This window comes from Jaculus jaculus, chromosome 1, assembly GCF_020740685.1.
Source record: "Jaculus jaculus isolate mJacJac1 chromosome 1, mJacJac1.mat.Y.cur, whole genome shotgun sequence".
Taxonomy (NCBI): domain Eukaryota; kingdom Metazoa; phylum Chordata; class Mammalia; order Rodentia; family Dipodidae; genus Jaculus; species Jaculus jaculus.
Genome location: NC_059102.1, coordinates 30,672,051 through 30,686,297, shown reverse-complemented (window position 1 = coordinate 30,686,297; position 14,247 = coordinate 30,672,051). Strand labels below are relative to the sequence as shown.

The window sequence follows — 14,247 nt, the reverse complement described above, 5'->3', positions numbered from 1 at the left end:
CACGAGAAGCTGCAATTTGGGAGCTGGAAGAACGACACTTACAAGAAAAACACCAGCTGCTTAAACAGCAACTTAAAGATCAGTATTTCATGCAACGACATCAGCTTCTTAAACGTCATGAGAAGGTTAATTAAAAGGAAATTTCTTCACTTTTTTGTTCATTTTAGTTTACAGAGCTATTATATTAGAATTTTTTGATTCCTTTCTGTCTTTTATCCCAAATTTTCTTTGATGAAGTTTGGAGTAGTTAATAATATTTCTATTATTATTGCAAACTTCTGTTGATTATAAGGAAAGTAATAACAGTGTTAGAGATCTCATATATTGTAATCTTCATTTTGTATCTTTGGCTCCATTTAAATTTCAAGTATCTTAAAAATGTTAAAACAAAAAAAATGCTGCTTCCCTGTAGTTGGTAAATAAGTTTAAACATAAGACTCTTATTACTGATTACTTGACTCATAAATTATCTTTTGGTGAACACTATTTGTGCAGCAAGGGAGGGATTAGCTGAGGAGATTGGGCATGTTCAGGGTGGCGTGGCTGTAGACTGGGGAGGGATTATCTCTGGGAGCAAAAACAAATGATGCATTTGAACATATGTGTGGGTTCTGAGTATTGAGTTAAATTTACAGTTCTGGATTCTGTTTAAAACTTTCTTAGGAAACAGAACAAATGCAGCGTTACAATCAACGACTTATTGAGGAATTAAAAAACAGACAGACTCAAGAAAGAGCAAGGCTACCCAAGATTCAGCGCAGTGAAGCCAAGACTCGAATGGCTATGTTTAAGAAAAGTTTGAGGATTAACTCAACAGCCACACCAGATCAGGACCGTGACAAAATTAAACAGGTAAATAAGCAGATTACTCTCTCTCCTTTTAGCTTTTAAAAATTTGAATACCTTTAGATGTGCCACATAATTGGTTTGTAAACATTTTGGTGCCATCTTGGAATGATTGATACTCACTTTACTCGGGGCTGGGGCAGAGTGCATAGCATATGTCTTCCCCAAATGGTGACTGTGGAGGGCAGCGCTCTCCCTCCCATGTCTTGTGATATGTCTTGAGCTTTGGAAGTGAGATGTCTAAAATGACTTGGACTTGTTTTGTGCATATGTGTGTGCATTACGTGTGGTGTGCATATGTGTATATACGTGTGTCTGTATTTGTGTGCCCGAAAGCCAGAGGTCAGGTGTCTTCCCCAATAGCTCTCCATCTTACTTAAAATTGTTTTTTTTTTTTAACTTTATTTTATTTATTTATTTGAGAGAGAGAGAGAGAGAGAGAGAAAGGGCAGAGAGAGGGAGAGAGAGAATGGGCACGCCAGGGCCTCCAGCCACTGCAAACAAACTCCAGACGCATGCGCCCCCTTGTGCATTTGGCTTATGTGGGTCCTGTGGAATCGAACTGAGGTCCTTTGGCTTTGCAGGCATACATCTTAACCACTAAGCCATCTCTCCAGCCCTCCACCTTGTTTTATTGAGAAAGGGTCTCCTACTGTACCCAAAGCATTCCAAATTGGCTATCCTAGCTAACCAGCTTGCCCCAGGAGTCTGCCCTTCCCTGCCTCCTGAGTGCTGGGATTCCAGGCATGCACGATCATGCCCAGCATTTGTGTGGATGCTGGAGATCCTAATTCAGGTCCTCATGCTTGCATGGCAAGTGCTTTATGGACTGAACCATCTCCCCAGCCTCTACTTGGATACTTTTTAGTCAGAAACAACTTCACCGTGTTATTTTGGTGGTCATAGATCTCACACTGACTGAAGTATTAACCAGTCAGGAACATTAGGGTTTAAATTAGAAGTGTTCCTTTGCCCAAGCCATGTGTAGACTACAGCTTTGAGTTACAGCATGTTAGTTGCAGCTTTAGTTTACTGTGTTTTAAGTTCTGTGAAATTCCTTAATTACACTTTTAGAGTATGTAAAATTACATTGCTTTCTAACTATAATTTATCTTTTGGTTTTCCCATGTATAGTTTGCTGCACAAGAAGAAAAAAGGCAGAAAAATGAGAGAATGGCTCAGCATCAAAAGCATGAAAACCAAATGCGGGATCTTCAGTTGCAGTGTGAAGCCAATGTCCGAGAACTGCACCAGCTGCAGGTTAGAGGCAGGAGCATGACAGCAGAATTTCTAGTGGCGAGGGTGGAAAAGTAACCAGAATAGAGTGCATGTTGCTCTGAGGATGCTGGGATTAAAGATGGACACACATGAAGATCTGCTCAGTGTTGTAGGTCTTTGTTTATTTTTTATGTCACCAGCATCAGTGTAAATGTGGAGCTCAATCCTAATCTGAGAAATAGACTTTCAAAATATTGTCAAGTATGTTTTTTAGTATTTTTTGTAAAAAGATGTAAACTTTTCAAAAATGATGAAGGCATTTTTGTTGTCATGTTGTGAATATAAAATATCTTGACTACTTAGAAGAACATAGTTGATTTCCTTCTATGTGTTTGGAAAAAGTGAGAAATATTTGGATAGTTTTCTTCTAAAGAACATTAGAGATTTAAGCTGTTTTTAAAGCTTACCAGAGTGTATATTTCAGCTAGTGTATACCTGAAATGTTTAAAGTTTCAGAGTAGTAAGAATAATTTGGAGACTATACATTTGCTCAATTTACTAAATAAAATACTAACTTCACATTCTTTTACCAACTGGTATAAAGGAAAAGAAAAGGCCCAAAGTCATTCTTCTTACGTGTTTCATAGGGTAGTTCAATAGGTCTAGTTTCTAAACTTACAAAACTGAGTCTACTTATTTCATAACTTTTTAAATCTTTTTGTTCATTTTTATTTATTTTAAGAGTGACAGAGAGAGAGAGAGAGAAAGAGGAAGATAGAGTGAGAGTGAGAATGGGCGCACCAGGGCCTCCAGCCACTGCAAACAAACTCCAGATGCGTGTGCCCCCTTGTGCATCTGGCTAATGTGGGTCCTGGGGAATTAAGCCTTGAACTGGGGTCCTTAGGCTTCATAGGCAAGTGCTTAACCACTAAACCATCTCATTCCAGCCCATTTTGTAGCTTTTTTAAAGGAAAATTTGTACTTAAGTAATCATATGGTATTTGGTGAATAATTTATTATTTTGGAAGATAATTATACCTGTTAAAAATTGTTGAGTAGGGTTAGGGAGATGGTTTAGCAATTAAAGGAACATTTTCTTTTTTTGTTTTTTCGAAGTAGGGTTTCACTAGTCCCAGCTGACCTGGAATTCACAATGTAGTCTCAGGGTGGCCTTGAACTCACGGTGATCTTCCTACCTCTGCCTCCCTAATGCTGGGATTAAAGGCATGCGCCACCACGCCCAGTTAAAGGAACTTTCTTGCAAAGCCTGATGGCCAGCGTTTAATTCCCCAGTACCCATGTAAAGCCAGATGCAAAGTGATGTTTGTATCTGTGACCCAATGCTCCTATGCCAAATCAGGGAAGGAGCCAAGAATCCAAAGATTTCAGCCAGCTAGTCTGATATTCCTTGGTAGTTTGTTTGCAGCAGTAAGAGACCCTGACTCAAAGAAGGTACAACACAGATGCCTCAAGGTTTTCCTCTGACCGCCACACGTGCACCGTGGCATGCATGCACACAAATAAATAAATGAAAAATGTTCAGTTGGTATGAATATGAATAAGTTTAACCCCAACTTTATTTTCAGAATGAGAAATGCCATCTGTTGGTTGAGCATGAGACTCAGAAACTGAAGGAGCTAGATGAAGAACATAGCCAAGAACTGAAGGAGTGGAGAGAGAAACTGAGACCTAGGAAAAAGGTAATTTAAAAGCTTTGATTTAAATACTGTATCTGCACTCAGGCACTACTCCTCTATCGGCTCTCTGTCTACTGTGTATTAGAAAGTGTCAGGGATGCATATAAAAAGAGGAAAAGACAAATTTCCTATCCCCAGAAGGTTTGCAATCTAGGGACAAGTGATTATCAATTGGTGGGATCATTGTTGTGAAGTAGGTTAGTACAAGAAACAGGGGAGGGGACTGGGTTAGTGGATGAGAGGCTTGCTGTGCAAGCATGAGGGCCTGAGACCACCTGAGTTCAGTCTCTCCTGCCCTGTACCTGCATGTAAAAATATGGGTATGGCAACACATTCCTGTATCACAGTCCTGTGGGGAACGGAGACTAGAAATCACTGGGGCTCATGAGTCAGCTAGTCTGGCAAAAAAAAAAAAAAAAAGCTGCTCCAGGTTTAGTGAGAGACTCTGTTTCAGGGAAACAAAGCAAATAGAGTGATAGATAGAAACACCTAGAGCCAGCCAGGGGGGGCGCATGCCTTTAATCCCAGCACTTGGGAGGCAGAGGTAGGTGGATTGCCATGAGTTCGAGGCCACCCCGTGAGACTACATAGTGAGTTCCAGGTCAGCCTGGACTAGAGTGAGACCCTACCTTGGAAAACTAAAAACCAAATAAACAAAAAAACCAAACACCTAATGTTCTTTCCTGGACTCTGCACATGTGTGCATGGGGCATATGCAAGTGCACACACATGTGCATACACTATTACTAACACACACACACACACACACACACGGAGTGGGGGAGACCAGATATGGGAGTAGAATATCTAAACAAAGGAGGAGGAAGAATTCATAATTCTTCTAGGAAAGCCAAGTGAGATATGAAAGAGCTTCCTAGTCAGATGGGCAGATTGGAGTGGAATGGGGCAATTTGAGTAGAGAAAAGAGAATGAGAAAAAAAAGATTGCATACGGAGAATTACAAATAGCTTCCCATGCAAACATGGATGGACATGCAGGGCATTAGGGAGGTGACTAGGAGGAAGAAACTAATGACAGCTGGACAGTTGGATCTGGACAAGTCACTTGGTAACAGATCACAAGGCCCTTGAATGTAATTTTAAAATATAGTATGTATTTTAAATTAATTTTGATTGAAGTATTTTAGGGCTGGAGTGATGGCTTAGCATTTAAGGCACTTCCCTGCAAAGCCAAAGGACCCAGGTTTGATTGCCCAGGACCCATGTAAGCAAGATGCACAAGGTGGTACATGCATCTGGAGTTTGTTTGCTGTGGCTGGAGACCCTGGTGTGCCCATTCTTTTTCCCCTGCCATCTGACTCTTTCCTCTCAAATAAATAAATAGGCTGGGCGTGGCGGCACACACCTTTAATCCCAGCACTCGGGAGGGAGAGGTAGGAGGATCACTGTGAGTTTGAAGCCACCCTGAGACTACATAGTGAATTCCAGGTCAGCTTGAGCTACAGTGAAACCCTACCTTGAAAAACCAAAAATAAATAAATTTAAAAAAATGAATAAAATACTTAATAAAGTATTTTAAATTTTAATTGAAAGAATATTTTTGTGAGAATATAAAGAGGAAATAAAATTTGTTAAGAGAATGGTTTTTGAGTTGGAATATGTTTATTTATTGTTTAATTTTTGAATAGGTAATATATTACCATGAATTATAATTCTGAAGATTTAGAAGAATAAACAATGAGAAGTCTCTTTCTCTAGTTTCATATTTTAAATCTTTACAATCTGACTTTTACTTCAAAATCCCTTTTGAATTTGTAATTTTCAGTAAATTGCTAATAACTAGATCCTATAATCATAACTGAAATTTTATTTTAAAATGTTGTTTTAAAGAACTCCTCACCTGGCTTTTGTGGTAATCCTGTGCATTCTTTGAGCTTCTAGTCCTTTTGTCTTCCAGTCCCTGAAAGGCAGGCATTTCCCAGTTGTATACCCTCAGTTCTGGTCTTTACTTTCATGATATTCTATGTCAAGGACTAAGTTGTTGCATCTTTAGGACAATCCCAAAACTGAAATAAGTTGCATAGGATGCAAAGTTTTAAAAAATTAAGTAGTATGTATTAGTTTAAGATGCAAAACCCTAAGAGCATGCAGATAAGGGTTCAGATCTTAGTGCCGGTTCTTAACGTGTACTTTTGTCACTTTACGACTGCCCAGTTTTCCTCATTTGTACAAAGTGGCACTGTCTGTCTAATTGAAGTAATTAAGAACGTTAAAAGAAGTGACATGTGTATAACCGTATCTCAGAGCCTGAGTTAGTGAATGGCTTCATTACTGTGACTGCTCATGGGTATTATTGGTACTATTATTTTGAGACAGGGTCTCTCTGTGGAACCCATGCTGGTCTCAAAACTTGTAGTCTTCCTGCCCTAGGCTCATGAGTGCTGGAATTACTAATGTGCTTTCACTGCTTAGCTCACTGGTTTTATGATTACCAGTTCGAGCTTTACATTCTCATTCCATTTTCTATTGTGATGTTTTACTCCTCACTTCTTTCAGGCTTCTTGCAGTATTGTTCATCAGCAGGTCCATCTGAGGTCATTATCTGCCCACCTGAGACATTTTGTACCTCTCTTAATTCTTCATCTTTATTACATTCTTCGCCACCAGATACTCTAGTCTTTTGTCTTCTCCTAGGAGAATATAAGCTCCTTAAAGGCAGGGACATTATCTCTTTACTCACTGGGGTGTACCAGTTTCTAGAACATTTTGTAAGTAATTAACACATCCATTTCACCTTTCCCTCATCCATGCAGCCCCGCCCAGCTTCAGATGTCCTGCCCTACCATCCCTTCTTTTAATTGATGTCCAGGTTAGGAACTGGGTGATTTATCAGTGTCTGTTTACATTAATTAATATTATATTAATAATTCATATTATTAATTAATTAATTAATATAATTAATATTAATTTAGACTTAACATTTCTTCTTCTTTTTTTTAAAATTTAATTTATTAGTTTTCTTTTCAGTGAATACAGGCAGTTTGGTACCATTATTTAGGCTCATCTGTGATCTACCCCCTCCCATTAGACCCTCCTTGTTAATGAAAATGGGTCGTGCATTGTGGAGTTAGCCCCCAGTTATTAGTATGAGATAAATGTCTCTGCAAATCATGACCCAACATGTAACTCTGACATTCTTTCCGCCCCCTCTTCTGCAAGATTTCCCTGAGCCATGTTGGGTTCATTTTTGGTCTGCTTCAGTGCTGAGGTGTTGGGGGCCTCTGAGGCTCTGGCTCTCTGATTTGGTAGGAGTTGATTTTTCTCTGCGTTGATCTCCTTCCCCTTTGTGCTGGTATCCGGTTCACAGGAAAACATCACCCTTGCTTATTTCGCCAGTTGTCCTTAGTTTCAGTTGGGCCCCTTTTGAGGTATGTTGGACAGCTCTCTTCTTAGGATCTGTATCTATCTGGAAAAGAGAAGCAGATTCTCCAACAGAGAGTAAGTTAGCACCCGGAAAATTGAGATAACACTTACTTTTTTGGTAGACAGTTTGATAGGTGTAGGCCCTCTTATACCCCGTGATTGATGGTAGCTTGATATTGTAGAGTGGGCTTGTGTTTGGGTATGGTTCTGACTTGTTTCCCAGCTCCAGCTATGGATCTAGTACCACTGAGTGGATCAGTTAGCCAAATCAAGAGCAATTGATTCCTCACCATGGCTGTGTACCACTATTGCACTTGTGTGGGCATCACATCCGGTTATTTGTTGCTAATTAGGTTAAACAATGTGTTGCTTGGACAGATCTTGGTCATTTCCCCCAGTCGCCTATGTAGCGCCTTCTGGCACTAGACACGCTGACTATCTGGGGACTGACTCTCTCCTGGCTTCCAGCCATGTCATTCCATTTTACGCGTCAGCTGCGTATGGAGTCTTCAGCAATAGGGTCTTATCACTGGCCTTTGGTGGGTCATCAAGTACTCTGACAGAAGTCTGTCATTGTTTTGGGAAACCTTGTAGGTTTCTCTGATCAAAAGCTCATTGTGGATGGTAGGCCCAAGCTGGAAGTGGGGGTTACAGGTCAGTGTCCACTAAGAAATTGAGGAAAAAGATAACTAATATACAAGAGTTAGAGAGGAGAGAGATAGAGGGGAGAGGGTGAGAGGGAGGGAGGGAAGATGTAGGAGATTTAGGTCAGTCTTGATCCTACCCTCTCCAGTGTCTTGTGGTTCAGGTGTTTCCTGTAAGGGTCTGTTTACATTAATTAATATTATATTAATAATTCATATTATTAATTAATATAATTAATATTAATTAATTTAGACTTAACATTTCTTCTTTCTTATGCTATGTTGTTGCTTAAAGTTGTTCAGTAAGGTCCTCATGGATGCTCTGCCCTTGGTTTCTTTCCTTTCTTCCTACTTGCTGTCGTCACCAGAATGTTTATCATCAAGAACATCTCTAGTGCTGTAATAGTGATGTGTAGAAATCTTCAGTTCCATCTGTAGCATAAATGCTTCAGTTTGAATTTGAAGCCTTCATAGTGCCACTCTTGGGCTACAGCCTACCTTTGTAGCTTCCTCTCCCACTAGCCATTTTCCTCAGTATGTGTTACAGCCATGGATAGAATACTTACTCTGGCTTCCTGTCTTTATGCCATTGTTCTAGCTTCTTGTCTGGTGTATTTTCCCCATCTTTCCTGTCAGATTCTAACTGTTGGTTCATGGCTAAGCTCATGTTTCATCTCTTCTGAGCACCCTTGCATCCTTCCATCTTCACATATTCTGTTTGGACCTCAGAAGAACACTTTCTTTTTTCTAAACAGCATGTCTATAATTGCTAATACATTCAGCTCCTATAACAACACCCTATGAGCTGGAGGCTGGGAAGGGTAAGGTCAGAGTTCCAGCATGGTCAACTCTGATGAGGGCCCTCTTCTGGGTTCTAGACTGCTGACTTTTCACTGTACTCTCACATCATTTAGGGGGAAGAACTCTCTGTCTGCCCTGCATAAGCACAGTAATTCCATTAGAGGGCTCCACCCTATGACTTAGTCATCCTCTGAAGGCCTAACCTTGTAATACTATCAGTATTAGGCTTCATCAAATTGAAGTATTTGCCCAGCACTTAATATTTTTGCTCTGTATTGTGGGGATATGTAAAGATGAATCTGGCTTAAATCTTAACCTTTACTCAGGTTGTAGTCCCTATGTGGAAGAAAAACATGCACATATATAAAAATGGACAGGAATTAATGTGTCATTGGAGTACCTAGTGTGTGTCAGTACATCATTATCCCATTTATGTTCACATGGCCTGTCAGCAAGGTAGGTTAGGTATTACCGTGGTCTACAGCAGAGTGAAATGATTCCATAATATAGAGAAGTTAAGTGCACTGTGTAACTTAACTGAGGCTTGAACCTGGGGCTGTGCAAAGCTTATGGTATTAATTATTGAGTAATTGTGTCTTCCTTAGGGTATTAACACAGAAAATGTGTTAGGTCAGTTTTATCTTGGCTGTCGGGATAAATTCTATATACAGTATAATACCAGCACATAACAGTTTGTCTCTTCCTTTTAAAGACACTGGAAGAAGAGTTTGCCAGGAAACTACAGGAACAGGAAGTGTTCTTTAAAATGACTGGGGAGTCGGAATGCCTTAACCCGTCAACACAGAGCCGGATTTCCAAATTCTATCCTATTCCCAGCTTGCATTCCACTGGATCCTAACACTCGGAAGCATTCTGTGGTCAGCTTTGGCTTTTAAAATATGTTGTTCTGTTCTCTTCATCTTCTGCCACAATATATATTGCTCACAAAGACAATCGCCTGTTTCATCTTCTAGGTGTTTTTTTTTTGTGGGGGGAGTGTGGATTTTTTTTTGTTGTTGTGGTTAAGTGAAGATGAAAGGAAAATGAACTGAGACAGTCATCTATGTTGGCATCTTGCAAGAATTCCCTAAGGTGATCTTGTATATTAACCTTAAATATTGTATACTTTAGACACTGTTGCTGGAAAACCTGTTAGAGAAATGGTTAATTTTAAAAGAACTGTTACATCACTAAGTATTAATAAATATCTTTCTAGCAGACTTAGCTTTTCAATGATGCCTAAATTCTATAGTTGGAATTCTTCTGTACAGAGTGGGAATAATTTTCTTTTGGTGAATCAAGCTTTCACAAAAAACAATGAGTTGCTGAAAAATGTGCTACTGATTCAGTAAATACATATATTTTATTGTAAATGGGAACACAGTCTTTTTAAGGAGAAAAATTATTGCAGTAACTTGTCATAATCATCTGCCTATTTAGGCAGTAGCTAATAATGAAGGTGCTATGTTTATTAAGATAGTGCCTAAACACCAAATTTTGATGACACGTAACACAGAACTTTCTTTTTGATCAACAGGGACAAACACTTTTAACATTAAGTATTACTTTTTTTAAAAAAACTCTTGTTCCTTTACTGTGTAATAGAAAATTTCATTCTAAAACATATATTGTACAAAGCTTGGGAAGATGAAGAAAACTAGCTTTTCAATGTGCAAATTGGACATATAAGACTGAGCACATTGTAGGTCATATCCAGTCAGTTATCCAGTCAGTTCTCCCAGATAGTTCCTCAAATCATACATGAGCCTCTCTATACCTTAGCAACTTCTGTTCATTTATAAAAACCCTTAATGGCCATTATGCTCTGAGGCACATTTATAAATATATTTTCTGAAATTAATCTTAACAAAAGACATTTGTTCAAAGTATTTTTTTAACAGAGGTCTTAAAAATTTAATATTAAGCACATATCAAAAATGACTTGTTTTGAAATGAGGTTGTTGTACATTTTGTTTTCATTCTATTTCTTGCTTAAATTATTTACTTTCAGTGGTAAAAGCCTAAGTCTTTATCATGTGGTTTTTGACATGTGTAACTATTAATGAAATGTTCACTCTTAGTCCCTTTCAGTGCTTAGAATTTCAGCCTTGTGTCAGGTCACACAGTATTAGAAACAGCCCTCTGGTGGGGCACAGTACACCTGTGAGTGATAGGCTGCCTGCCACTTACACCCTCCCTCTCAGAGTGTGGGCACCGAAGTGTACATGCTTCAGCTTTTAGTTATATCTTGAGACTGGCGAAAAACTTAAATGTAATATTGTGGGAACATCATATTAAAAATGTAAATGCCTGTAGCACTTTCTTGGAGTTAATTTGAAAACTTTGGATGCTGAACTTGATCTGTGGTTTAGATGATTTAAAAGTGCATGTGTAATTTTAATTTTATAATTGTTTTGACAAGCATTATTTACCTGGACAACTTTGTAGTTAGCCTTAACTTTTGGCCAAGTTTGTTTTTTATATAAATATAAATATATATATATATATATATACACATACATCTATATTATGTATTGTAAATTGATACACTTATTAATGTGTTACTGTATACAAAACTCTTAATGCTTTATTCTCAAATGCTGGGTTGAAAACTGTTTTTGAAAGCCTTTAAAAATATATATCTTTATAAAGTAATATTCAGGATAATGATGGAAATTGTTTATATTGTTATGATAAAAATGATGGTATAATATTTCCCGGTGTATTTAATGGCTTATATGAAGAGGGAAAGGGGAAGACACACTAATCCCTTTGAAGTTTTCAGCTTATTGGCCTTTTTAACATGAATATCTCCAGTCAGTGGACATTTTTTCTCAATATCATTTAAATAATTTTAGAGATAATTTGGTTTGTGTATTTGATCTTCCTGTCCCTTTCACCTTAACATCCAGAGAGTATTGTGTCCAGGAGGGAGCCTCAAAGTGGAGCTGGGGACCGAGCTCAGCAGCAGCTCTGAGTCTTCCTTCAGCTTGCCCTCTGCACTGACTGTTCATGCTGCAGTTTTTGTTCAGACAAGACTACATTCATGTTCATGCAGGACTGTACCCTGCTATGTGTGTGGAAGGGAGCATTCATCTTAAAACATTAGGTTATAGAACTCTGCTCAAAAAGTGTTTGGTTATAGGATATGCTGTTTATAGCCATACCTGCCTGCCTCTTGTGAGGCCTTGTATCAAGTAGATAATAGCCATCTTTCTTTCTTGCATGGGTTGTAGGTGGGGAGTGGGTGAGGCACACAGATTTCTTTAAAATCCAAGAGCACAACCAAATCCCTTCCTAACTAGGTTGTTTGGTTGCTGGGGCAGAATGTGCCGTGAAGAGCATGAAAAAAGTCTCCATTTATGCACCCTGAACAGACACCTCCCCTCTTCCCTCCATGCAGTGGACACGCCAGACCTCTACATTTCTGTGGGTCCAGCTCCTACAACGCAGCACCGGGCTGCCTTTCCTGGTCCTGCCAGTCCCCGGGCTGTGCATTGCTGAGTTAGCTGCTACTCTACATGAAGTCACATTAGGCTTTTTCTTACCCTTTCCTGTGGGGCAGCTGTCGATGGGAAAGGATGCAACATAGACTGCTTTACTTCGCTGAAAGTTTGAACTTTCTTATATGATAGGATGCAGCAAATTGTAACTCAGTATAAAGCAGAACCAGAGCTACCTCGAAGTAGTGTTTCCTCAAGCACAAGCTCTCAGGCGTATGAGACCCTCTGGAGGGCTCTCTTGAGCATCAGCAAGTTTCAGAAGTGACTGTTTTGTACTCTTCCAGTTCCCTTGTAGCTACATATTTTTACCCATTCCACACTATATTTCCATGACAAAGACTATATACCGAAAAGCCACATTTGACAAGATTATAAGCTAGAAGTAGTGTTGAATAAAGAAAAGCCTAGAACTACAGTGGAAGAAGAGACCTTCACACTCTTCTGATTAGGTAAATAAATTTTCTGGGAAGTGACCTGTTGTAGGGCACAGATAATACTTTAAGTACTTTTCACATATTGAAGGCACATCTGTCAAGGCCTTACTGTTGCTTTTCAGTGGCTGACATGGCTTTGATAATGCTTTAAAGTTCCTGCTACAAAGCTTGAAATAGGGTCTTACTAGTTTTAAATGTTGGCTGCTGCTGCTTAAAATGTGATCCTTTGCAGGGTATTAAGTTCACAAGCTAAGTTTTCAAAGACAAAATTTGTTTCAAACTGTGCTTTGTGTCTGTTTGGGATCAACATGGTTTTTTTCAATCATGGAATTGACAAAAAAAAATAAAAGTTATTTCTACATCTGTTTTGAAGACCTTTTTTTTTTTTTTTTTTTAAATTAAGAATCTTTGGAACTAGATTATGCCTGACAATACTTTGTAGCTTACTTGCTTGGTTTTGGTCCTAGTTATGTTTTCAAACTTGGTTTCCTCCAAGTCTTCGATCTTCCAGATTTGTCACTTTCTAGCCATCGGTGGCACGCACACACTCACAGGTGTAATTTGATTTTCTTGGTGGTGGCATCTTTCAGCATGCAGACTTTTCCTTTGAGAAGGTGCGTCAAATGTTTCCCCTGACCAAGATGGATGTACATGTCTTCTTCCCCTACTTGAGCGAGCATTGTTCCCACCAGGCATTTCCAAATCATGTGAATTTACTTCTGCTAACAAAATTAACTTTAGTTTTTTAAGGTAGGGTCTCACTCTAGCTCAGGCTGACCTGGAATTCACTGTTTAAACTTAGGGTGGCCTTGAACTCAGGGTGATCCTCCTACACCTGCCTCCCGAGTGCTGGGATTAAAGCGTGTGCCACCACGCCCGGCACAAAATAAACTTGTTGTCATTGGTATGTCCACCAAGATTCAGTAGACACAGCAGCATCTCTTGCCACATGTTCAGCAGCACTAGAGGGAAGTGGTGATGTCATTTTCTAATCTAGGACTATTCTGTACTTCTGAGCTCATTCTTGCGCAACCTCCCCCCCCAGCCCCACCCCCCGTTTTTACAGTGGAACAAAAGAAGCTCACATTCATGGCTGGCAGCTGTGGACTTTGCTCGTGTCCATCCTCTTTCTGGGTTTTGTCCACAGAGTCAGCATCAAGGTTGCACTTTGATCCTATGTTGTCTGGCCATAGGGCTCTAGGAAGCCTTTAAAATATCTTAGTAAAAGCCTGGTGTGGTGTACACCTCAATCCCAGCACTTGAGAGGCAGAGGTAGGAGGATCACCATGAGTTCGAGGTCACCCTGAGACTACATAATGAATTCCAGGTAAGCATGGACCAGAGTGAGACCCTATGTCAAAAAAAAAAAAAAAAAAAGTAAAGTCTAAGGCCAAAATTTCTAGGTCCGATTAATAAGGTAAGAAGAATTATTAAAGGAGATCTAATATTTGAGCCCCAAAGTAAAAGGTTAGTAAATTTAGCTTTCCAATAAAATTGATGAATTCTTTTTAAAAAATTAAAAGGGGGGCTGGAGAAATAGCTTAGCAATTAAGGTGTTTGCCTGCAAAGCCAAAGGACCTGGGTTCAATTTCCCATGACTCACGTAAGCCAGATAGATGCACAAGGTGGTGCATGTGTCTGGAGTTTGTTTGCAGTGGCTGGAAGTCCTGCCCATTCTCCCTCCCTCTCTCTCTCTACCTCTTTCTCACTTTCTCAAATAA

At 39.3% G+C, this 14,247-nt stretch overlaps 1 protein-coding gene across 2 annotated transcripts in view; it reads left to right on the top strand.

Annotated features, from left to right (window-relative positions):
• The window catches only part of Slk (STE20 like kinase), a 69,057-nt gene extending 56,165 nt beyond the window's left edge, over nt 1-12,892 (top strand). For both annotated transcript variants that reach the window (XM_045149584.1, XM_004659374.2), the window contains 5 exons: nt 1-125; nt 664-852; nt 1,981-2,106; nt 3,651-3,764; nt 9,302-12,892. In XM_045149584.1, coding sequence (XP_045005519.1) covers nt 1-125; nt 664-852; nt 1,981-2,106; nt 3,651-3,764; nt 9,302-9,448 — 701 coding nt within the window. In that variant the 3' untranslated portion in view covers nt 9,449-12,892. The remainder of the gene's footprint in view (nt 126-663; nt 853-1,980; nt 2,107-3,650; nt 3,765-9,301) is intronic.
• Nucleotides 12,893-14,247: the final 1,355 nt, after the last annotated feature.